Source organism: Ahaetulla prasina, chromosome 8 (assembly GCF_028640845.1).
Source record: "Ahaetulla prasina isolate Xishuangbanna chromosome 8, ASM2864084v1, whole genome shotgun sequence".
Taxonomy (NCBI): domain Eukaryota; kingdom Metazoa; phylum Chordata; class Lepidosauria; order Squamata; family Colubridae; genus Ahaetulla; species Ahaetulla prasina.
In genome coordinates this window covers 9,651,178-9,677,011 of record NC_080546.1, presented here as the reverse complement: position 1 = coordinate 9,677,011, position 25,834 = coordinate 9,651,178, and the positions used below count along the sequence as shown (strand labels likewise).

General features: G+C 41.1%; 1 protein-coding gene across 1 annotated transcript; it reads right to left on the bottom strand.

Moving 5' to 3' along the window:
• Nucleotides 1-1,848: 1,848 nt before the first annotated feature.
• On the bottom strand, nt 1,849-14,735 carry JCHAIN (joining chain of multimeric IgA and IgM). The gene is made up of 4 exons (XM_058193420.1): nt 14,537-14,735; nt 6,640-6,778; nt 4,378-4,458; nt 1,849-2,292 (listed from the first exon to the last, which is right to left on the bottom strand). The coding sequence occupies exons 1-4, from the start codon at nt 14,598-14,600 to the stop codon at nt 2,094-2,096; spliced, it is 483 nt and encodes a 160-aa protein (XP_058049403.1). The 5' UTR covers nt 14,601-14,735; the 3' UTR covers nt 1,849-2,093.
• Nucleotides 14,736-25,834: the final 11,099 nt, after the last annotated feature.

Genomic DNA, 25,834 nt, shown 5'->3' with positions numbered 1-25,834 from the left:
GTTGAAGAAGCTTCTTGGATGAGAGGCGAAATGTCTTCAAAGAAAAAACAAGAAAGTCCAGTTGCCTCTTGAAAAAATGCACCTTTGGGACAACCAGATAGAAAAGAGTAGTTTCCCCTAGAAGACCAGGAGAAGCTGTTGGATCCACAGGTTCACCACTGTGGAAGATGTCATTTCAGGCAGATTCCTCCATTCAGACCACAATAGTATATTGTCCACATTGGCATCTTAAACTGGAGTAAAGAGGGGAAACATTTGGGAGCTATAGGTCACAATGAGCACCCAGTTTACAAGGATCAACTCCAAAACATGTTGATGGCACACTGGCCTTTGAAGAATATTTATTTACTTAATTTCCTGCCTTTATTGTTTTATACGCACATACATATACCAAGTTAAGGCAATGAACATATCTAATCATTCTTTTTCTTCCTATTTTGCCCATAATAACCATTGGGCTGAGAGAGATTGATTGACACCCGGCTTCATTTCATGGTTGACACGGAACTAGAATTCCCAGTCTCCTGGCGATTGGCCCAAAGATACCCAGCTGCCTTTCATGGATGAAGTGGGACTAGAATTCACCGTCTCCTGGCGATTGGCCCAAAGACACCCAGCTGCCTTTCATGGATGAAGTGGGACTAGAATTCACAGTCTCCTGGCGATTGGCCCAAAGACACCCAGCTGCCTTTCATGGATGAAGTGGGACTAGAATTCACAGTCTCCTGGCGATTGGCCCAAAGACACCCAGCTGCCTTTCATGGATGAAGTGGGACTAGAATTCACAGTCTCCTGGCGATTGGCTCAAAATCCTCCAGCTGCATTTCATGTCTAAGGCAGGGCTAGAGCTCACTGTCTCCTGGTGATTTACCCAAGGTTACCCAACTAGCTTTCATGCCTAAGGTGAGGCTAGAACTCACCGTCTCCCATTTTCTAGCCCGGCGCCTTAACCGCTAGACCAAATGGATTCTTTATGCCGCTTTTAGAGCAGTTAGAAATCTGACTCAAAAAGCTGAATTCCGATGAAATGACCGTCGCTCTAATGACATATTATTTTTATTGATGGCATGCAATGAATGACAAGGGTAAGTACAGAATGCAGACAATAAGAGGAAAGCAACGGTGGTTTAAAGCGGAAGAAGCGCGTGGAAGAAATCGTGGGGGAGCATTCTGCTGATGCAGAGGAAGAGATGGGTAATTTTTAAGCGTCCTTTTCAGCATTCAGAGCAATGGGAGGATGTCTACACCAAAGACTTAGGGTGGCTTGTCTCTTTCACCCAGGAGAACAGTTCTTCCAAGAGAAAGATCTAAGTAAGATGCCTCAGCAGATTCGCACCGCAGCCAAGCCAAACTACAATTCCCAGGATCCTTTGGGAGAACGTAGAAAGTTCAATTGAGCTCTTCCTTCTCTTTCTTAATTGTATGGGGGTTTTTGGTTTTTTTTGTCCATGGATCAATACAGATATTCAAAATGGCAGGGAGAAAGGAAGGAAGGAGGGAGAGGATGGTCCTTAAAGCTTGGGATATATAATTGCCTCAGTGGTGAAATGCAAATTTTGTTACTACCGGTTCTGTGGGCGTGGCTTAATGGGAGCGGTGGTAATGTGACTGGGTGGGCTTGGCCAACTTTTGTTGTTGTTGTTTTTTACTTTTAAAAGCATTTTTTTCTACAACCTCTTCAGCCGAAGAGGTTGTAAAAAAATGCTTTTAAAAGGCTCCTCTGACCATCCCAACCGAGCTGCGCGATCATCAGAAGCCTTTTTGTTTTTTACTTTTAAAAGCATTTTTTTGGCCGAAAAAAAAATGTTTTTAAAAGTAAAAAAAAAACCTCTGATGATCATGCGGCCCAGCTAGGCATGGGCGGGGGGTGTGTGTGAAGGGATTTTTGCTACTGGTTCTCCGAACCACCCACCGCCATCGCTACCAGAACTGGCGATCCGGTCCGAACCGGGAGCATTTCACCCCTGAACTGCCTCCACCACACACACACCCCGAAATGAGTTGTGGAATAACTGACATAATAAGGGCCAACGGACGTTATCTATGGTGTAGACATGCTCACAATGCTCAACAAAACGCGACAGTTGTGTGATCTAATCCGGATAGCAGGATTCAGGGGTTAGGGCTGTCTGAATGGTCGACGTTTTCCCCTTGTGTGTGAACAAGGCAGAAGCCGTGTAGCACTTATTCCTGTCGTAGGTGTAACATGGTTCTTGAGGATGACCGCATAATGTGCTTGAGCCGAACGTCACTCCATTTTCAGTCCTCGGGGTGTCATAGCATTTGTCACAGCTGGAACAAAAGATGGCAAGGAAAACAATTAAGCCCGGGCGATGAAAAAGATATCCCAGAAATATCAGTCAAGCTTCCCGTTTGTTGCCGAAAGGGAGAAATGATTTTTATAGAATTTCCTTCGCTTGCTAAGCGAAAGAAATTCTATAAAATCATTTTGCTAGGAGTTCCTGCCTTGGTCTTTATTAATAGAAGAAAGCTTTAAATTGCTCTAGGTCGGAGTATAGTAATTGGCCAACATTGTGGAAACCTTCTGGGAAAAGTGTATTTTTGAGGTTTGATGGCTAATAACACCACTTTTTTTATTTTATTTTTTTGAATTTCAAGATAATCCTATTGCACTGCTGGAATGGCCTGGGAATAGCTCAGACCTTCACCCAATTGAAAATCTAGGGAGCCGACTAAAGAAACTGGTTAGTCAGAAGCAACCCAGCAATAAAACCCAGTTAATAGAAGCCATCCTTCAATCTTGGTTTCACATGATAACAGCTGCAGAACTAAAAGACTCGGTTCACTCCATGGGAAGATGTTGTAAGGTCATAATTCATGCTAAAGGTTACCCAACTAAGTATTCACTGACATGGTGATCATTTTTGTATATCTCGTTTTTTCTATGGTGATAATTTTTGTGTATCTCATTTTTTCTACGTGTTTCACTTTTCTTCTTTATACTGTAACTGCTCTTCTAATAGCAAATCCTTCATAAAAGTTATTGCATTACATTCTTGATTAAATTATCTTTCCATTGATATATAATTTTATGGTGCTACTTCCCCTCCAAAAAAGTGGTGTTATTAGCTAGTTTTAGAAAATACACTTTCCCCAAAAGGTTTCCACAATTTTGGCCACTACTGTATATGGGGATTGAGGATTACAATTGACCTCAAAATTTCTGTTACTAAGTGAGACAGTTAGTAAGCGAGTTTTGCCCCACTGTACAACCTCCCCTGCCACTGTTGTTAAGTGAATCATAATTGTTAAATTAGTCACACAGTTAAGTGAATCTTGACCACTTGACCATGGGGACCATGGCAACAGTCGTGAGTGTGTAACAATAATCATTCTAAGTCACTGTTTTTACTGCTGCTGTAGCTTCAAACAGTCACTAAACGAATGATTGCAAGTTGAGGATTATCTGTATTGCCTTCTGATTGGTCGGAAAAGAATTATAGGTAGTCCTCGACTTACGACCTCAACTGAGCCCAAATTTTCTGTTGTTAGGCAAGGAGACGTTTGTTGAGTGAGTTCTGCTCCATTTTATGACCTTTCTGGCCACAGTTGTTAAGTGAAGCACAACCGTTGTTAAGTTAGTAATACAGTTGTTGAGTGAATCTGAGTCAGTGGTCAAGCATCTGAATGGAAATCATGTGACCATGGCTTAAGAAAGGAAGAAAGAAAGAAAGAAAGAAAGAAAGAAAGAAAGAAAGAAAGAGAAAGAAAGAAAGAAAAAGAAAGAAAGAAAGAAAGAGAAAGAAAGAAAGAAAAAGAAAGAAAGAAAGAAAGAGAAAGAGAGAGAGAGAAGAAGAGAGAGAAAGAAAGAAAGAAAGAGAAAGAGAGAGAGAAGAAGAAAGAAAGAAAAAGAAAGAAAGAGAGAGAGAGAAAGAAAGAAAGAAAGAGAAAGAAAGAAAAAGAAAGAAAAAGAAAGAGAGAGGGAGAGAGAGAAAGAAAGAGAGAAAGAAAGAAAAAGAAAGAGAGAGGGAGAGAGAGAGAAAGATAGAAAAAGAAAGAAAGAAAGAGAGAGAGAGAGAAAGAAAGAGAGAGAGAGAGAGAGAGAAAGAAAGAAAGAAAGAAAGAAAGAAAGAAAGAAAGAAAGTAAGTAAGTAAGTAAGTTTGGATGACGTTTGAACCACAAATAACAGAAAGTCCCAAAGGGGCTATTTTCCAAAAGGCAACTGGACTTCGTGTTTTCTTGAAGTCGTTTCTCTTCTCCTCCAAGAAGCTTCCTCGGTTCTCCAGATGAGAAGAGAAACATCTTCAAGGAAAAAACAAAGCCCAGCTACCTTTTGGGGGAAAAGCCCCTTTGGGAACAACGGTGACCTGGAGGACTGAGAATCTCCATAGATAAAAGAAGAGAAAAAAGCTTACAGCTTGGAGATCTTGTAGACAAATTTCGTTCTCACGGGCGACGTGGGATCAGAAATGTTCTCCCTGGCGTTGAGGGGGATCCTGTAAAAAGGAAATAATAATAATTAAAAAAATGGACTGCATATTAGTTTGTTCTCATGAAATGCAACAGGGATCTATAGTTGTCCTACTACAACTGTTTCCCAAGTGTCTTAAGACTGCATCTCCCATAATCCCCTGCACTCTGTCCTACTGGCCAAAGATTGTGGATGTTGTAGATCAGGGGTCTCCAACCTTGGTCCCTTTAAGACTTGTGGACTTCAACTCCCAGAGTCCCTCAGCCAGCTTTGCTGGCTGAGAAACTCTGGGAGTTGAAGTCCAAAAGTCTTAAAGGGACCAAGGTTGGAGACCCCTGTTGTAGATTGTATAAGATGTAAAAGAAGCTAGTACTGTGATGCACGCAGAACCATATCTGTGAGCACACAGGCATTGCCCTAGCTCAGCTCCATTTTCGGGCCTTCCGGGCCCACAGGAAGTTGGGAAACAGGCTGTTTCTGGCCTCCGGAGGGCTTCCGGCGGGGGGAGGCTGTTTTCGCCCTCCCCAGGCTCCAAGAAATCCTCTGGAGCCAGGGGAGGGGGAAAAAATGGGCCTACTGGACCCACCGTGCCATTGCATACCAAAAGGAGGGGGAGTGCAGCGGGGGGGCTCACATGCGCATGCGCGGGTGGGTGGGTGGGATGCATTGAATTACAGGTGTGGGCACATGGCTTGGTGGATGTGGCAGGAGAAGGATACTGCAAAATCTCCATTCCCTCCCACCTCCTGGGGGAAAGATATTGCAAAATCTCCATTCCCTCCCCACTCTGGGGCCAACCAGAGGTGGTATTTGCCAGTTCTCTGAACTGCTCAAAATTTCCGCTACTGGTTCTTCAGAACCTGTCCGAACCTGCTGAATATCACCCTTGCTTGAGAGGGACTGTCCCAGAGAAGAGGGAGTTGATCTGTTCTCCAAAGCAGGTGTCTCCAACCTTGGCAACTAAGACTTGTGGACTTCAACTCCCAAAGTTCCTCAGCCAGCAAAGCTCTGGGAGTTGAAGTCCACAAGTCTTAAAGTTGCCAAGGTTGGAGACCTCTCTGCTCCAAAGCACCTGAGGGCAGGACAGGAAGTAGCAGGTGGAAGATCCAAAAAAAGAGAGATTCAACCTAGAATTAAGGAGAAATTTCCTGACAGTGAGAAAAGATTCATCGGTGGAACGGCTTGCCTCCAGAAGTTGTAGGTGCTCCAATGCTGGACGTTTTTAAGAAGAGATTGGACAACCATCTTTTTGAAATACTTGAGTAGCAGGTTGGACTAAAAGACCTCTAAGGACCCCCTTCCAACTCTGTTATTCTATTATTCAGGGGTGGGATTTACTTACCTTTACTACCGGTTCACAACGGGATCGCGCACAAATGCTCAGAAGCTCCCTAATGACATCAGGGTCGGTGGGCGGAGCCTCCCTCTGGGTTTACTACTGGTTTGCAAGAACCAGTTCGAACCAGAGGCAACCCACCACTGCTATTATTCTGTTAGAAGGAGCTTTGAATAGAATAGAATAGAATAGAATAGAATAGAATAGAATAGAATAGAATAGAATAGAATAGAATAGAATAGAATAGAATTTATTGGCCAAGGGTGGTTGGACACACAAGGAATTTGTCTTGGTGCATACACTCTCAGTGTACATAAAAGAAAAGATATGTTCATCAAGGTACAACATTTAACATTTACAACACAAATGATGGTCATAGGGAATAATTTAACACTTAATGATAAGCAACAGAAGTTACAGTCATACAGTCATAAGTGGAAAGAGATTGGTGATGGGAACGATGAGAAGATTAATAGTAGTGTAGATTTAGTAAATAGTTTGACAGTGTTGAGGGAATTATTTGTTTAGCAGAGTGATGGCGTTCGGGGAAAAACTGTTCTTGTGTCTAAATATTTGAGAGCTACAAAAAGATTGGGGTATGAGCAGTGGTGGGATTCAGCCGGTTCGCACCATTTGGGGAGAACCGGTTGTTAACTTTCTGAGCAGTTTGGTGAACTGGTTGTTGGAAGAAATCGTTAAGGCAGAGAACCGGGTTGTTAAATTATTTGAATCCCACCGCTGGATATGGGTGAGCTTAGGTTATCCACGCTTGCTCCAGAAGTTGCGCATCTCTATCCTTGCCCCCATTTCTTTCTCCGATGATGTCTTTCGGAAACGCAAAATGCAGAGGGAAGATAGAGCATCACTTACATGATACGGATGTTCCTCTCCAGGACTTTTTCTTCAGGGTTCTCTTTATCTGGGACAAATTTGGATGTCACCTTTACACACTGGCACTTGTTGTCCACCAGAACTTTCTCTTCATCTTCATCTTCCTCCTGCCAGTAAGCTTAAAACACATTGGAAACTAATCAAGGAGAGAAGCAACCTAGAACTAAGGAGATATTTCATTAGAACAATGAATTAGTGCAGGGGTCTCCAACCTTGGTCCCCTTAAGACTTGTGGACTTCAACTCCCAGAGTTCCTCTGCCAGCTTTGCTTAAAGGGACCAAGGTTGGAGACCCCTGAAGGTTGGAGACCCCTGAAGCTTTGCTGGCTGAGGGACTCTGGGAGTTGAAGTCCACAAGTCTTAAAGGGACCAAGGTTGGAGACCCCTGAAGGTTGGAGACCCCTGAAGCTTTGCTGGCTGAGGGACTGTGGGAGTTGAAGTCCACAAGTCTTAAAGGGACCATGGTTGGAGACCCCTGAATTAGTGGAAGGATTTTTTTTCCCCTCCAGAAGTTGTGGGTGCTCCGACGTTGGAGGTTTTTTAAGGAGAGATTGGACAACCGGTTGTCTGAAATGGTAGAGGGCCTCCTGCTTGAAGAGAGGGTTGGACTAGATGACCTCTAAGGTCCCGTTCCAACTCTGCAATTCAAATTAAATGCGTCAATAAGACCGTAAGAAATGAGAATGTTCTTTAATAATGCCTTTTAATCCGGGGTTTGATTTTAATCACGTGTTTTCCAACAGTTATGAGACATCGAGGTTGCCTGAAAGAGAAGTTGGACTATTAATAATATTGAGAAATGCATCTGAAAAAGGGCCGGAAGCTAAATTTAGGATAGGTGCAAAGGAAACCGAAACCCCCAGCCTTTCAAGGTACATTTCAAGGTACATTTCATCAATTGTGTTGTAAATGTTGTACCTTGATGAACGTATCTTTTCTTTTATGTACACTGAGAGCATATGCACCAAGACAAATTCCTTGTGTGTCCAATCACACTTGGCCAATAAAAATTCTATTCTATTCTATTCTATTCATTTTCAGACACCGAGGATTTTGCAGGCTAATCTTTCGATGAGAAACAAAAGACGTGAAATGAGCTGAGTCACCCCTTTCCTCACCCTATCTGCAATGCTGGCGGGGTTTGGGAACCTGGCAGCCGCCGCCCCCCCAAAAAAAATTAGCCAATCATATATTGACTCAATATATTGTGCAAAGCGAAGCCTGGCCTGGCATTCCATCTTTTGATTCCAAATCAACCTTCCCACATTGTAGCTGTCCCAAAAGACAGAACCGGTAGACTTTCTCAAGAACCTTCATCTGTTGAGGCTTCGGAGTACAGAATGCCTGCAGTCTCCTAAAAACGTGTGGTTTACCTGTAGTTCTAAAGCTGCATTTGATTTTTGGGGGGGAGGGGGTGCTAATTTCATCTTGATGTTGCCCTAAGGTCAAACCCCCGTTACCTGTAGCTTCTTCCCTGGAAGCTGCTATGTGTGTGAGATGGAGGGAGGGGGTGGGGAGACAGGGAGGGAGGGAGGGAGGAAGAGAGAGAGAGAGAAAGAGAGAAGGAGGGAGAGGACCAAAAGAAAATAGAATTTATTAAAAGAATGGCTGCCCCATACTCACGCTTCCTGCCTGATTCAGCCCTATTTAATGTGTGTCCCCCCAACACGGAGGGAAGGAGGGAGGGGAGGGAGGGAGGGAGGGAAGAAGAGAGAAAGGGAGAGGGAGGGAGGGAGGGAGGGAGAGGGCTAAAAGAAAATAGTATTTATTAAAAGAATGGCTGCCCCACACTCACGCTTCCTGCTTGATTCAGAAGGAAGGGAGTGAGATGGGAGACAGAGGGAGGGAGGGAGAGAGAGAGAGAGAGAGAGGGAGGAAGATGGGAGAGAGAGGGAGGGAGAGAAGGAGGAAGAGAGAAGAGAGAGGGAGGGAGAGAGGGAGGGAGGAAGAGAGAAGAGGGAGAGAGAAGAGAGAGGGAGAGGGAGAGGGAGGAAGAGAGAAGAGAGAGGAGAGAGAGAGGAGGAGAGAGAGAGAGAGAGAGGAGAGAGAGAGGAGGAAGAGAGAAGAGAGAGGAGGGAGAGGGAGGAAGAGAGAAGAGAGGGAGAAGGAGGAGAGAGAGAGAAGAGAGGGAGAGAGATGGAGGAAGAGAGAGAAGAGAGAGGAGAGAGAGATGGAGGAAGAGAGAAGAGAGAGGGAGGAAGATGGGAGAGAGAGGGAGGGAGAGAGGGAGGAAGAGAGAAGAGAGAGGGAGAGAGGGAGAGAGAGGGAGGAAGAGAGAAGAGAGAGGGAGGAGAGGGAGGAAGAGAGAAGAGAGAGGGAGAGGGAGGAGAGAGAGAAGAGAGAGGGAGAGAGAGAGAAGAGGAGAGAGAGAGAGGGAGGAAGAGAGAAGAGAGAGGGAGGGAGAGAGGGAGGGAGAGAGAAGAGAGAGGGAGAGAGAGGGAGGGAGGGAGGGAGAGAGAAGAGAGAGGGAGAGAGAGAGGGAGGAAGAGAGAAAGAGAGAGGGAGAGAGAGGAGAGAGAAGAAAGAGAGGAAGAAGATGGGAGAGAGGAGAGAGGGAGGAAGAGAGAGAGGGAGAGAGAGGGAGGAGGAGAGAGGAGAGAGAGAGAGAGGAGGAGAGAGAGGAGAGAGAGGAGAGAGAGAAGAGAGAGAGAGGAAGAAGATGGGAGAGAGAGGGAGAGGAGAGAGAGAGAGAGGAGAGAGGGAGGGAGGGAGAGAGAGAGAGAGAGAGAGAGAGAGATGGAGGAAGAGAAGAGAGGGAGAGAGAGAGGAAGAGAGAAAGAGAGAGGGAAGAAGATGGGAGAGAGATCGGGAGGAAGAGAGAGGGAGGGAGAGAAAGAGGAAGAGAGAAAGAGAGAGTGTGGGAGATGGGAGAGAGGGAGGACTAAAAGAAAATAGAATTTATTAAAAGAATGGCTGCCCCACACTCACGCTTCCTGCCTGATTCAGCCCTATTTAATGTGTGACCCCAACAGTTTACTTGAGAGGGAGGGAGGGAAGGAGAGGGAGTGTGTGTCAAGACTGACTCGCATGAATGAGGCACAATTGAAAAAAGGTGAGCCATCTCCATCATTGTCCAGATAGGTCAGTCAAAGCCTGGACTTCTTAAAGCTTTTTTCCCCCCCTTTAATTGGCAAGTCTGTTGTGTGTGTATATATGTAGAATGTTTTCATCTTTTTATTTCCCCCCCCCCAAGGTCATTAGCATCCGTTGGACTTTCTCCTGGGAGATACCATGATGGGAAAACCTACAACTTTGTTGAGTTGACCGTTGACTTAGTCCAGAGGTCTCCAACCTTGGCAACTTTCAGCCTGGCGGACTTCAACTCCCAGAATCCCCAGCCAGCAAAGCAAAGCTGGCTGGGGAATTCTGAGAATTGAAGTCCGCCAGGCCGAAAGTTGCCAAGGTTGGAGACCTGTGACTTAGTCCCTATGATACAAAAGATGCTAGAAAAAAGTGCAGAGAAGAGCAACAAAGATGATTAGGCGGGGCTGGAAACTAAACCACACAACAAACGGTTGAGGGAGCTAGATATGCCTATCAAAGAGAAAGGTTAGGGTATGATATGATAGCAGTGTCCCAATATAATAATATAATATAACATAATATAACATAATATAATATAATATAACATAACATAACATAACATAATATAATATAATATAATATAATATAATATAATATAATATAATATAATATAATATAATATAATATAATACAATACAATACAATACAATACAATACAATACAATACAATACAATACAATACAATACAATACAATACAATACAATAGCAACCAATAGATTTAAACTTAATAGAATAGAATAGAATAGAATTTTTTATTGGCCAAGTGTGATTGGACACACAAGGAATTTGTCTTGGTGTATATGCTCTCAGTGTACATAAAAGAAAAGATACGTTCATCAAGGTATTCTATTTAAACTTAATGTTAACCGCTTTAATCTAGATTGCAGAAAATATGACTTCTGTAACAGAATCATCAGTGCTTGGAACACTTTACCTGACTCTGTGGTCTCTTCCCATAATCCCAAAAGCTTTAACCAAAAACTTTCTACTATTGACCTCACCCCATTCCTAAGAGGACCATAAGGGGCGTGCATAAGCGCACAAACGTGCCTACCGTTCCTGTCCTATTGTTTTTCTTTTCTTCTTCCTATATATATATATATATATGCTTATACCTCCTAATATTTACTCATATATATGTTTATATACGATATAATCTTTTTGTATGATGTTGTGACAAAATAAATAAAATAAAAAATAAATAAATAAATATTTGAGGGGCTGTCCCAGAGAAGTGTGGGACTTATTCTCCAAAGTACCTGAAGGCACGACAAGAAGTCACAGGATCATTAAATAGAGATCCAGCCTAGAACAAAGGATAAATTTTCTGACAGTAAGAAGAATTAATCAGTGGAACAACTTGCCTCTAGAAGTTGTGGGTGCTCCATCACTGGAGATTTTAAGAAGAGATTGGAAAGCCACTTGTCCAGAATGATATAGAATCTCCTGCCATGGGCAACAGGTTGGACTAGAAGACCTCCAAGGTCCCTTCCAACCCTATTTATTCTAGTTTTCAGTTTTGAGGGTCCAGATCCAGAATTCCTTTATGGAACACCATTACTGCGCAGTCTGCACTGGCTTCCTGTGGTCTTTCGGGTGCGCTTTTAGATCTTGGTTACTACCTTTAAAGCGCTCCATGGCTTGGGGCCTGGGTACTTACGGGACCGCCTGCTGTTACCTTATGCCTCCCACCGACCCGTACGCTCACACAGAGAGGATCTTCTCAGGGTGCCGTCCGCCAAACAATGTCGGCTGGCGGCCCCCAGGGGTAGGGCCTTCTCTGTGGGAGCTCCTACTCTTTGGAACGAACTTCCCCCTGGTTTACGCCAAGTGCCTGATCTTCGGACTTTTCGTCGTGAGCTGAAAACGCATTTATTTATTCAAGCGGGACTGGGTTAAAAGTTTTATTAAATTTTAATTGGGGTTATTATTTTAGGGTTTTAAATTTTTAAATTTCGGCCATCTTTGTAATATGCTTGGTTTTAAGTTTTTGTTTTTAATGTTTATATTGTGGGTTTTTTATTATCTGGCTGTACACCGCCCTGAGTCCTTCGGGAGAAGGGCGGTATAAAAATCTAATAAAAATAAAATAAATAAAAAATAAATAAATAAAAGGGTGCAGATCTGTTAACAACTGCATATTTTTCCGTTTCTCTCTTTCGCACAAGGTTGTAAGAACATTTGATATCCGCCCATCTGCACATTGGTAGAGTTTTTGCATGAAGCAGAAAAATGCCCTTATGATTTCAGGGTTTTATGATTAGGAAAAAAAAATGGATAATTCAAAAAAGTGAGGGGTTGTTTTTTTTTGGGTATTCATAAAATAAGAGATCATTCTGCAATTGTATTTATATTGGTTGCGAAGGAAATTAGAAACTTCTTTTCATTTTTTTTCCTTTTGATTCTTTCTTTCTACACTTTCACTTTTCTTTTCTTTTTTCTTTACTCTCTTGTGTTAATTTGTGTTTTATGTGTTTTGTAAAACTTTACTAAAACATTTATATATATATATATAAAATAATGTCCATTAATTTTGGATTTCCCCCGCCGCCCCAGTTCCAGCTTCTGCATTTGTTACCCTTCTGAATTGCTTTTGGGGGGATTTAAGAACTACAATGAAGGGTATTTTTACCAGAAATGAGCTGTTAACAGTCAAGTCTTAAAAAAGACACGTTCCCAGGGAAGATGGTAAAATACCGAAAAATATCGAAATTCATAAGGCAAAAGTGATATATTCCATTTGTTGAAAGAAGGAAGGAAGGAAGGAAGGAAGGAAGGAAGGAAGGAAGGAAGGAAGGAAGGAAGGAAGGAAGGAAGGACTTCACAATTTAGGTTATCCCATAAAATCAAACCAAACAGTTTTGTTAGGATCAAGCACCTTTGAATTGTTATTTTAAAGCATAGTTATGAAAATGTAAGGAATGAATTTTTTTAAATGTAAAAAATACCAGAACGCTCATTTTATTGCATTAAAAGTATTTAAATTCGGTGTCTGTCTCTGTTTTCCTCCATCACTTTGAATCAGGATAAAATAAAGAATTTGATCCCACATTTCTTTTAACAAACAGCAACCTTTTTAAAATGCAAGAAATACCGTAGTGCTCATTTTTATTAAATTAGAAGTATTTAATGAATATTTGTATGTGTACACCCTCTTCCTCCCATCACTTTTAAATCAGGATAAAATAATTAATTTTATTCCAGTGTTTCTTGCCTTTAACAAAAAGCCCTTATTAATCCCCCGCAACATTTTAAATGAGGATAAAATAAGCATTTTATTCCAACATTTCTTACTTTTAACAAATAGCAAGCAGTAAAACTTTTTAAAATGCAAAAAAATACCGAAGTGCTCATTTTGCTGAATTAGTTGATGAATATTTTTATATGTACCCTTCTCCCCCTCCATCACTTTTAAATCATGATAAAAGAAGTTATTTTATTCCAGAATTTCTTAGTTTTTACATATAGCCATTATTATCCCTACATCACTTTAAAGTAGGATAAAATAAGCATTTTATTCAAGCATTTCTGAATAGAATAGAATAGAATAGAATAGAATTCAATTCAATTCAATTCAATTCTTTATTGGCCAAAGTGTGATTGGACACACAAGGAATTTGTCTTAGGTATATATGCTCTCAGTGTACATAAGGAGAATAAAATACATTCATCAAGAATAAAAAGATACAACACTTAGTGATAGTCAAGGTTACTAAGAAGCTATCAAATCGTACTAGGAAACAAATAAAAACAATATAAATTGAAAGATACAAGCAACATGGTTATAGTAATAAGTTGGAAGGGATGGATACTAGTAAGGAAGAGAAGAATAAAAGTAATACAGTCTTAGTAAATTATTTGACAGTGTTGTGGGAACTAGTTGTTAAGCAGAGTGATGGCATTCGGGAAAAAATGAATTTAACAAATAATCTTTATTGTGCTCTGTGGGTAATGCAAAGTAAAGTTTTATAACTGAAATTATAAATTCTAAGATTATAAAAAGTTTCTACAAATTGAGCAATTCTCTCTCTCTCTCTCTCTCTCTTTCTGTCATCTATCACCTGTCTGTCTCTGTCTAGCTATCTATCATCTATCTATCTATCTATCTATCTATCTATCTATCTATCTATCTATCTATCATCTATCTATCTATCTATCTATCTCTCTATCTATCTATCTATCTATCTATCATCTCTGTCTGTCTGTCTGTCTATCTATCTATCATCTATCATATGTCTGTATCATCTATCTATCTATCTATCTATCTATCTATCTATCTATCTTCTATCTATCTATCTATCTATCTATCTATCATCTCTGTTATCTATCTATCTATCTATCTATCTATCTATCTATCTATCTATCTATCTATCTATCTATCATCTCTGTCTATCATATGTCTGTCTATCATCTATCTATCTATCTATCTATCTATCTATCTATCTATCTATCTATCTATCTATCTACGCTCCTTGTTTGGTAATACAGTAGGAAAAAGATACACAGTCCTACTTTTACTAAATGACTGTTAAAAAGTCCCTTATAAACCATACCAAGAGATGAATGCATCAGATAAAGCAATGCTTGTAGGTGGGTGGGTGCACACACATCCTTACCTTACAGTATTTAAGTCCCCTTCACCAGGATTATTATTATTATCATTTTTTAAAAAGTCTCCTAGGAGAATTGTTAAGGGATGGATGTGCCAGGTAAAACAATGGGCAATTTCCCCAATCCCCACCTCACCCCAGGAACAATTCTGCAGGGATTTCTCTTGATCAATTTCACTTACCAGTCACCAGAAGGACGCTGCAAAAAATGATCCCAATTCCATAGAACATCCAAGAAGTTTTCATCTTGAAGTCTTGGGTTCAGGTGTGCTCCCTGCTGTATGCTCCTCAACAAGGAAGGTGTGTGTGGAAGTGTCACACACCAGGTTTTTTTTTGCTCCCTGAACGATCGAAGCTGATTATAGGCGAGATGTACTGAAGGCTGTGACCAAACATTGTGAAACCACAAGTTATTGTCGGTTTACTAATCAAAGAGGAAACCTCCCCGTTCTTTGAAAGCTGCACTAGACGGGAGCTTTTTCTCTTCTCTACTTCATTAAGGTATTTTATTCATAGCGATAGTAGTTTGTGCATTGAGAGATACACACATAATATAAATGGAAAAAAATATGCAATATAAAATGTGTGAGGTTACAAAGGTGCTTTGAGCAAGTTGTGAGGCTCTGCGATAGTGTTTTTCAAACTTGGCAGCTTTAAGAGATGTGGACTTCAACTCCCAGAATTCCCCGGCCAGCGTGCTGGCTGGGGAATTCTGGGAGTTGAAATCCACACCTCTTAAAGTTGCCCAGTTTGGAAAATGCTGCTTTGGAACGCAACAAATTAATGTTGACTAGTACAGGTAGTCCTCAAATTACCGCAGTTCATTTAGCGACGGCTCAAAGTTACGACGTCACTGAAAAAAATGACTTACGACCATTTTTTGCACTTACAACCGTTACAGCACATGATCAAAATTCAGAGGCTGGGCAACTGCCTCATAGTTACGACGGTTGCAGTGTCCTGTGGTCATGTGATCCCCTTTTGCAACCTTCTGAGAAGCAAAGTCAATGGGGAAGCCAGATTCATTTAACAACCGTGTTGCTAACTTAACAAATGCACAAATTCCCTTAACAACTGCGGCAAAAGAAGTCCTTAAACAGGGCAAACTCCCTTAACTAATGTTTCACTTAGAGCTTGGGCTCAACTGTGGCCGTAACTCGAGGACTATCTGCACTGCAATACAACTGGGAATTTATTTTTTTCTGGAATAGATACTACCGCTGAGACGCTGAGAGGCCACTGGGGCATAAATAGAATATCGTAGTATGTGGCATAGAATTAGATTTAAATAGTCACCTAATATAAAAAGACACCGATTTCCAGTGGGATAGTTAGTAATGTCTGTTGTAGTTATACATGGTTCCATTATTCTTTTAAAGCAGAAACCACAAACCACTTGCGACGCCTTAAAAAAATGAAAAACTTCATAGTGATAAATGATTATTGCGTGAAAGCTTTCTAAATTAGGGGTCTCCAACCTTGGTCCCTTTAAGACTTGTGGACTTCAACTTGTGGGCTTTGAATAGAATAGAATAGAATAGAATAGAATAGAATAGAATAGAATAGAATAGAATAGAATAGAATAGAATAGAATTGAATTTTTATTGGCCAAGTGTGATTGGACACATAAGGAATTTGTCTTGGTGCATATGCTCTCAGTGTACATAAAAGAAAAGATACGTTCATCAAGGTACAACATTTACAACACAATTGATGGTCAATATATCAATATAAATCATAAGGATTGCCAGCAACAAAGTTATAGTCATACAGTCATAAATGGAAAGAGATGCTGGCTGAGGAACTCTGGGAGTTGAAGTCCACAAGTCTTAAAGGGACCAAGGTTGGAGACCCCTGTTCTAAATCACTGTCTGCTTCTACAGCCCCTTTGAAGAAGGGACGACATAATAGCAGCCAATTCCAATATTTGAGGGGCTGCCACGAAGAAGAGTCAAGCTATTCTCCGAAGCAGCCGAAGGCAGGACAAGAAGCAATGGATGGAAAGTCACCAAGGAGAGAAGTAAACCTGGCAGTAAAGAGAAATTTTCTGTCAGTGAAAATAAATCAGTGGAACGCGTTGCCTTCAGAGGATTTTTTAAAGAAGAGATTGAACCACCTGCCTCAATAAAGGGGTGGACTAGAATAGAATAGAATAGAATAGAATAGAATAGAATAGAATAGAATAGAATAGAATAGAATAGAATAGAATAGAATTTTTATTGGCCAAGTGTGATTGGACACACAAGGAATTTGTCTTGGTGCATATGCTCTCAGTACATAAAAGAAAAGATACCTTTTGGACTTCAGGGACCACTAAATTCATAATTTTAAATCCCACAGACCGATAATACGAATTTTTTAAAAAGATAAATAATATTTAAAAGGTAAAGGTTCCCCTTGCACATACGTGCTAGTCGTTCCCGACTCTAGGGGGCGGTGCTCATCTCCGTTTCAAAGCCGAAGAGCCAGCGCTGGCTGAAGACGTCTCCGTGGTCATGTGGCCGGCATGACTCAATGCCAAAGGCGCACGGAACGCTATTCCCTTCCCACCAAAGGTGGTCCCTATTTTTTCTACTTGCATTTTTTACTTGCTTTCAAAACTGCTAGGTTGGCAGAAGAAATAGTATTTAGTGCAATATAAAAAATGCAAATAATTTTTCTGTGGCCCACCAAAAATTTTTCATGGACTTCCAGTGGTGACCACTGGACTAGAAGACCTCCAAGGCCCCTTCCAACTATTCTATTAAATGTGGGTATGTGTTGTGTGTGTGTGTGTGTGTATAAAGTATGCACACTCAACGTGTATGTATATGTATAAAGTATACACACCAGGAGTGGGTTGCTACCGGTTCGCCCCGGTTTGGACGAATTTATAGCAGCGGCAGCAGGAGGAGGCTCCGCCCACCCGCCCAGATGTCATCAAAAACACTCTGCACATGTGCAGAACCTTCTGCACATGCGCAGAAGCGCCACACACTCACAAAGCAAGTGCATGCACCCGCGCACTCCCAATAGCAAACCGGTAGTGCCGGGATTGAATCCCGCTACTGATACACACCCAATCTGTGTGTGTGTGTGTGACTGTAGGGGAAGACACAGGAAAGAGAAAAATGGGGGAGAGATATGGCGGTTACGTGGGAACTGTGACCACAAACAAAGGTAGCTGTGATACAGATATTCTTGCATTGAGTAGCAAATTCACACAAATCCCATGGCGAGGATGCGACGGTTCAATTTTTATTAGAATAAACTGTTGCGGACGGCACAAGACGGTGATTTCTAACTAGATTTCATGCTGCCTTTTTCAGTCCTTCAGCTGTAGAGTTCTGCCCTTAACTGCCTTCAGCCACCCACTTAAAAAAACACCCAACTTCTGACCACAGTTTGATTTCTAAAGAATAGAGTTTCAGTTCCTGTGTTGGTTGTGTAACCAAAAAGATGGGCTGTTTTGCCGAGGACGCCTCCAGCTGAATTTTCAAACCAAGACTTCGAAGTAATATATTATTAGCATCAGGTGGGATGTCTTGGTCTCGTCTTTGGAAAATGCCAGCGTAATACAAGTTCAGCTACCCACGACTGTCGACAACTGGATTGATGGCCAAAGACGGCTTTTTCAGGCTCGTGCGTATTTTCCAATGAGACAAACCAAGACAGGAAGATCGTTTTATTACAATTTATCAGAATATTCAGATAAAAAGGGATTCCTCATTCAAAGAGGGAACCCCGATCTTTAGCTTACATCCCCTTTTATAGCTAACATAACAAAGAAACCTGAAAGAGGGAAGGTGATTGGACAAGATAATAGCATAAGGTAAAGGTAAAGGTTCCCCTCGCACATGTGTGCTAGTTGTTCCCGACTCTAGGGGGCGGTGCTCATCTCCGTTTCAAAGCTGAAGAGCCAGCGCTGGCCGAAGACGTCTCCATGGTCATGTGGCCGGCATGACTCAATGCCAAAGGCGCACGGAACGCTGTTCCCTTCCCACCAAAGGTGGTCCCTCTTTTTTTACTTGCATTTTTTACCTGCTTTCAAACTGCTAGGTTGGCAGAAGCTGGGACAAGTAACGGGAGCTCACCCCATTACACGGCACTAGGGATTCGAACCGCTGAACTGCCGACCTTTCGATCAACAAGCTCAGCGCCTTAGCCACTGTGTCCCTAAATGAGGTTTGAAGGGGAATAAAGTGTAAGGAGAAAGGTTGTTTAGGGGTTTACAAAAGAGATAAGCCAGACTCCAAATTTGTACTAGCAAATTTTATTTTTATTTTTATTTATTTATTTTTGTCACAACAATATACATAAGCATCACACAAAATGGTTATATAGTATATAAACATATATATGAGGAAATATGAGGAAGTATAAGCATATATGTATAAGAATAAAAACAATAGGACAGGAACGGTAGGCACGTTTGTGCTCTTATGCACGCCCCTTATAGTCCTCTTAGGAATGGGGTGAGGTCAACAGTAGAAAGTTTTTGGTTTCTGATAAGTTTCTTATAAGAAACAGATAAGAAACTGATAAGTTTCTTATCAGGAGCTAGTCTCCAGTAATGTTAAAAGCTAATCAGTTTTGAACACCACTTTAAAAGAAAGAATATAAATCAGATTAAAAAACTAACTATGTTAGTTAACAAACTACAAAACCCATGTCATTTGCCCCTCAGGATCCAACATAGTGTACAAAACAAGGCTTAAACCCCCAAGAAAGAGACAATTATTATATTTCCACTAGGTTAAAAGCAACCAAAGGGCAGAGAGGGTGTGAGGTGGACAGAAACTGCAGATCTTAGGGGAAAAGGATTTTAAAATATAGGTAGCCTTCAATTTACGACCAGAATCGAACCCAAAATTCCGGTTGCTAAACAAGAGACTTGTGAAGTGAGTTTCCGTCCCATGTTACGACATTTCTTGCCGCCCATTGTTAAGTGAATCACTGCGGTTGTTAATTCAGGAACCTGGTTGGTAAGCGAATTCAGCTTCCCCATTGACTTTGCTCGTCGGAAAGGTCACAAAAGGGGATTGCATGACCTAGGGCAGGGGTCTGCAAACTCGGCTCTTTTAAGACTTGTAGACTTCAACTCCAAAAAGCTGGCTGAGGAACTCTGGGAGTTGAAGTCCACAAGTCTTAAAAGAGCCGAGTTTGCAGACCCCCCGACCTAGGGACACTGCAACCATCATAAATATGAGCCAGTGGCCGTCCGTCCGAATTTTGATCAAGTGACCATGGGGAAGCTTATTTAGTTTAGTCATTTAGTGATTGACTTGTGGTTTTTACAGCTTTTCTGCAAACGTTTTTCCAACTCTCCTCCTTTTATTTTTGCCTGGGAGGACATTCAGCTCAATTGAAATGAGTTAAAATGTGATAAAACAGTTAGAATGTGCTACTATTTGAGATGAAAAGTCTGAATAAATAAGGAAGTCGACCCCAACGCACACAAACACACACAGAGCTTGTGTTCATTTTCGCCTCTGTTCATCTCAAGTAAGCCTTATGAAGTGGCAAGGAACTACTTAGCTTTGGCTTGTCTAGGTGGGATTGTCTTGGATTAATATTTGGATGGAAAGGCAGGAAGCTATGAACTAGGTGGGAAAGTTTTTTAAAAAAAAAAAAACATACAAGAAAATAATTGCATACCCTTTTGAGTATCGAACAGAATAATGGAATAACAGAGTTGGAGGTTTTCCAGTTCAATCCCCTGATCAGGCAGGAAACCCTATACATTTCAGACAAATGGCTGTCCAATCCCTTCTTAAAAACTTCCAGCGTTGGAACATTCACAATTTCTGGAGGCAAGCCGTTCCACTGGTTAATTGTTCTCAAATGTCAAAGAAACTGTTATCGAAATGCCCATGTAAATGATCATTTTGGGGGTCTTCTCCGAAGCTTGGATGTGAATGGCTGTGTCCTCCTTCCTCACCCACCGTCCCCTTCCAGTCCTTCAAGCAACTTGTCACCTGCTTTGCGGTGTCAGAGATTCGATTTATTCAACCGATGGGATTTTATTATTTTATTTATTCAACCGATGGGTTGAAGTCTCTCCCAAAGGAAAGTTGTTTAGCTGAAGGCGAGTGCCAGCTTAAAAAACAAAACAAAACCCAGCAAAGTGGTTATCAGATAGAAGCACTGGCAGGTTTAATAGAATAATAGAATTAGAAGGTTTAATAGAATAATAGAATAGAATTTTTTTTTTATTGGCCAAGTGTGATTGGACACACAAGGAATTTGTCTTGGTGCATATGCTCTCAGTGTACATAAAAGAAAAGATACGTTCATCAAGGTACAACATTTACAACACAATTGATGATCAATATAGCAATATAAATCATAAGGATTGCCAGCAACAAGTTATAGTCATACAGTCATAAGTGGAAAGAGATTGGTGATGGGAACTATGAAACGATTAATAGTAGTGCAGATTCAGTAAATAGTCTGACAGTGTTGAGGGAATTATTTGTTTAGCAGAGTGATGGCCTTCGGGAAAAAACTGTTCTTGTGTCTAGTTGTTCTGGTGTGCAGTGCTCTATAGCGTCGTTTTGAGGGTAGGAGTTGAAACAGTTTATGTCCAGGATGCGAGGGATCTGCAAATATTTTCACGGCCCTCTTCTTGATTCGTGCAGTATACAGGTCCTCAATGGAAGGCAAGTTGGTAGCAATTATTTATTAATTATTATTAAGAGAATTGGAAGGGACCTTCAGGGCCTTCTAGTCCAACCCCCAGTTCAAGCAGGACGCCCATATCATTTCAGACAAATGGCTGTCCAGTCTCTTCTTAAAATCCTGCAATGTTGGAACATTCACAATTTCTGGAGGCCAGCCGTTCCACTGGTTAATTGTTCTCACCGTCAAGGAAACTGTATTGAAATCTCCATGTAAATTATCCATAATTCACTTCAACTGAAGCTACTTTGCTTTTAAAGCATAATCAGATATAATCAGATTTTTTTCCCCTGCTGTATGCCTCCATACAACCATGATAAACTGCCACGTGGAAATATTTTACACAACGCCTCTTCTCAATCAACCAAGTGCAGAAAGCCGAGAGAGAGAGAGAGAGAGAGAGAGAGAGAGAGAGAGAGAGAGAGAGAGAGAGACACATCAACAGAGGAACAATGAGATTACTCCAAGAGTTGTTGTGGTGGAAAAAGAATGCATCCGATACCCACAAAGTGATATATTAGGCCCAACCCTGGAACCATTGTATGCAAACAGCCCAGGTGGCAGTTTATTTTTAAGACAACCACAGAACAGGTGCAGCTGCTATAGTTGACGAGGAATTAAGGGTAAATAAAATAAAGGCTTGAAGAAATGTTATGATTTAACATAACATAATAACAGAGTTGGAAGGGACCTTCGAGGCCTTCTAGTCCAACCCCCCTGCCCAGGCAGGAAACCCTACACCATTTCAGACAAATGGCTATCCAACATTTTCTTAAAAATTTCCAGTGTTGGAGCATTTACAACTTCTGCAGGCAAGTTGTTCCACTGATGAATTGTTCTGTCAGGAAATTTCTCCTTAGTTCTAAGTTGCTTCTCTCCTTGATTAGTTTCCACCCATTGCTTCTTGTTCTACCCTCAGGTGCTTTGGAGAATAGCTTGACTCCCTCTTCTTTGGGGCAACCCCTGAGATATTGGAAGACTGCTATCATGTCTCCCCTAGTCCTTCTTTTCATTAAACTAGGCATACCCAGTTCCTACAATCGTTCATGTTTTAGCCTCCAGTCCCCTAATCATCTTTGTTGCTCTTCTCTGCGCTCTTTCTAGAGACTCAGCATCTTTTTTACATCGCAGTGACCAAAACTGGATGCAATATTCCAAGTGTGGCCTTACCAAGGCCTTATAAAGTGGTATTAACACTTCATGTGATCTTGATTCTATCCCGCTGTTTATGCAGCCCAGAAATAAGACAGGTTTAATGATTGGGACAAAGACTCAAAGCTGTTTAATATCTCAGAAGAAAGCCATTATTTCACATCAGCTTTCTCATCTTCGAGATATTACATGTATCGATCCTATTTGTTTAATGACCGTTCAAAGTTACAACGGCACTAAAAAAAAGGGAGGGGGGAACGACATGTCGCCATTTTTCAGTTATGACCGTTGTAGCATCCCTGTGGTCATGTGACTTTAAAAAAAAATTATTTGCATTTATATCCCGCCCTTCTCCGAAGACTCAGGGCGGCTTACACTATGTCAAGCAATAGTCTTCATCCATTTGTATATTAAATACAAAATCAACTTATTGCCCCCAACAATCTGGGTCCTCATTTTACCTACCTTATAAAGGATGGAAGGCTGAGTCAACCTTGGGCCTGGTGGGGCTTGAACCTGCAGTAATTGCAAGCAGCTGCAGCTGCTATTAATAACAGACTGTCTTACCAGTCTGAGCCACAAAGGCCCTTCGAAGCAAACTTCGAACGCTTGGAAACTGGCATGTATTTAAGACTGTCCTGGGGGATGGGGGGAGTCACCATTGGTAACTTCCCAGCCAGCTCCCTTGCAAGCCAAGTCAACGAGGGAAGTAAAATTGGTTTAACCACCACATGATTCTGTTAACAACCGCAGTACGCTGTTTAACAAGCGTGGCAAACACAGGTCGTAAAATGAGATGCAACTCACTTAACAACTGCTTTGCTTGGCAATGGAAATTTTGGGCTCGACTTTAGATCAAGGAGCCTGTAGATCAAGGAGAACAGAGGTTACACAGGCGTTGTAGCCTTATGGATTGGCTTGGAGGTCAACGCCCTGAATGTCATCTCTTTGAAAACCTGTAACTGCTTCCATCTCCTGGTAGAAGATAGCAATAGCACTTAAGACTTATATACTGCTTCACAGTGCTTTACAGCCCTCTCTAGGCGGTTTACAGAGTCAGCCTCTTGCCCCCAACAATCTGGGTCCTCATTTGACCCACTTCGGAAAGATGGAAGGCGGAGTCAGCCTTGAGCCGGTCAGGATCGAACTCCTGGAGTGAGCACTGAATTAGCCCTGTAGTACTGCATTCTAATCACTGCACCATCTCGGCCTCTAGTAAAATTCAACTCCTCATTACATTAACACAATCAGGGGCATCATGGTTCATGAGCGAACCCAAAACTTCAAGATGGCATTCGATGGGATGGGATGGGATAGAATTTTTTTATTGGCCAAGTGTGATTGGACACACAAGGAATTTGTCTCGGTGTGTATGATCTCAGCGTACATAAAAGAAATGTTCATCAAGAATCCTAAGGTTTTCATCACGCAATTGTGACTGTGTTCTTGTATTTTTATATCCCTCCCGCCAGCAGATCACATTGGATGGAGTTTTCTTGACAACAAGATGGGCATTTGACTTCCCAAGCTACTCTCCATTCTTGGTCTTCCTTGGCTATCTCCACATGCCACCTTGAGTTACTTACAAAGAAACATGTAATGATAAATGAATAAAAATACTAGCTAGCTTAAACCTTGCATCACTTCCAAGTCGAAGAAAGATCTACCCCAGTTCCCTGTGGAGACTTATTTAGTGTCAGTAAAGTTAATTACATATTCCTTTGTCTGGCTGGTATTTGCAAATCTAAGGAGCAGCAATTAAAAGCACATAGTGGCCATACAGTATAAAAATGGACAGTAGAATCCACTGGAGTTCAGTAGCCAATTCATTTAGATAAGACAGACAGGCAGATAGATAGAAATAGAGAGACATATAGAAAGAGGTTGATAGGCAGATGGTAGATAACGATAAATAGATGACTGACAGAGGTAGACATAGTAACTATACAGCATTAGATAGATAGAGATGATAGAAGAAGATAGAAAGATAAATAGATGGTAGATAATGATAGATGGGTGGATAAGACAGAAAAAGGTTGATAGATAGATGACGGACAGACAGACAGAGGTAGGTAAGTTGATAATGGTAGATGATAGATGAATAGAATAGAATAGAATAGAATAGAATAGAATAGAATAGAATAGAATAGAATAGAATAGAATAGAATAGAATAGAATAGAATAGAATAGAATTCTTTATTGGCCAAGTGTGATTGGACACACAAGGAATTTGTCTTTGGTGCATATACTCCCAGTGTACATAAGGAAAATAAAATACATTCATCAAGAACAAAAAGATACAACACTTAATGATAGTCATAGGGTACAAATAAGCAATCAAATCATATTAGGAAACAGTCAATATAAATCGTAAGGATACAAGTAAGGATACAATAGATAGATAGATAGATAGATAGATAGATAGATAGATAGATAGATAGATAGATAGATAGATAGATAGATAGATAGATAAGGAAGCCCCCGCTGTCCCCCACCCAGAATGAAATATTTTGGGGAATATTAAAAGCAGAATATATTTCCCCAAAGGGAGAAATGGAGAAACATGTTCTTAAAGAAAGGAAGGAAACTCAGTCTTTCTCTCCAATGTCTTTCTCCCAACTTGGAACTGAACCAGATGGATTTTCGATAGATAGATAGATAGATAGATAGATAGATAGATAGATAGATAGATAGATAGATAGATAGAGATGATAGACAGACAGACAGACAGACAGACAGACAGACAGACAGACAGATAGATAGATATAGATGATAAATAGACAGACAGATATAGATGATAGATAGGACAGATAGATATAGATGATAAATAGACAGTCATAGATGAGATAGATTTAGATAAGAAGATAGATATAGATGATAGACAGATATAAATAGACAGACAGATATAGATGATAGATAAATAGACAGATATATAGATTCATAGATAGATAGATAGATAGATAGATAGATAGATAGATAGATAGATAGATAGATAGATAGGACAGAAAATATAGATGATAAATAGACAGACAGACATAGATGAGATAGATTTAGATAGGTAAGAAGATAGATATAGATGATGGATATAGATAGATAAGACAGATAGATAGATATAGATGATAGACAGATAGCTATAGATAGATACAGACAGACAAAGAGACTAGACAGACAGACAGACAGACGTAGGTAGATAGTAGGCGGTATATCATGATAAATAGATGATAGATAAGATAAAGTTTGATAGGTAAATGGTAGCTGATAATAAGTGATAAAGCAGAAAGAAAAATTAAAATGGAAAACAAAGGCAAAGGCAGACATCATTAATAAGTTGTCGGCGTGCCAGAGGCAGATTTCCCCCACATGCCTAAAAACCCCAATATATTCCTTATGAAGAAAACCAAGGGGGACAGAAATGGCGGCGGGCAGAAGAGCCAAAAGCCAGAAGGGCGCCACGCTCTTCCAAACAGGCTCCACTCTCTATAGTCTTCTTTTTTTTTTTTCCCCAAACAGAGCGCCCCCAAGATTTTCCACAACCGGAAGCTCAAAACCGCCGGAAGTTAAGCCGGGGGTGGGAGGAAAAAGCCAAGATTGGCGTATGGAACAGAGGCGACAAATACAGAACGGTCACCCCCCCCCCGTCTTTCCTTTCCCGGAAACCGGAAACCGTG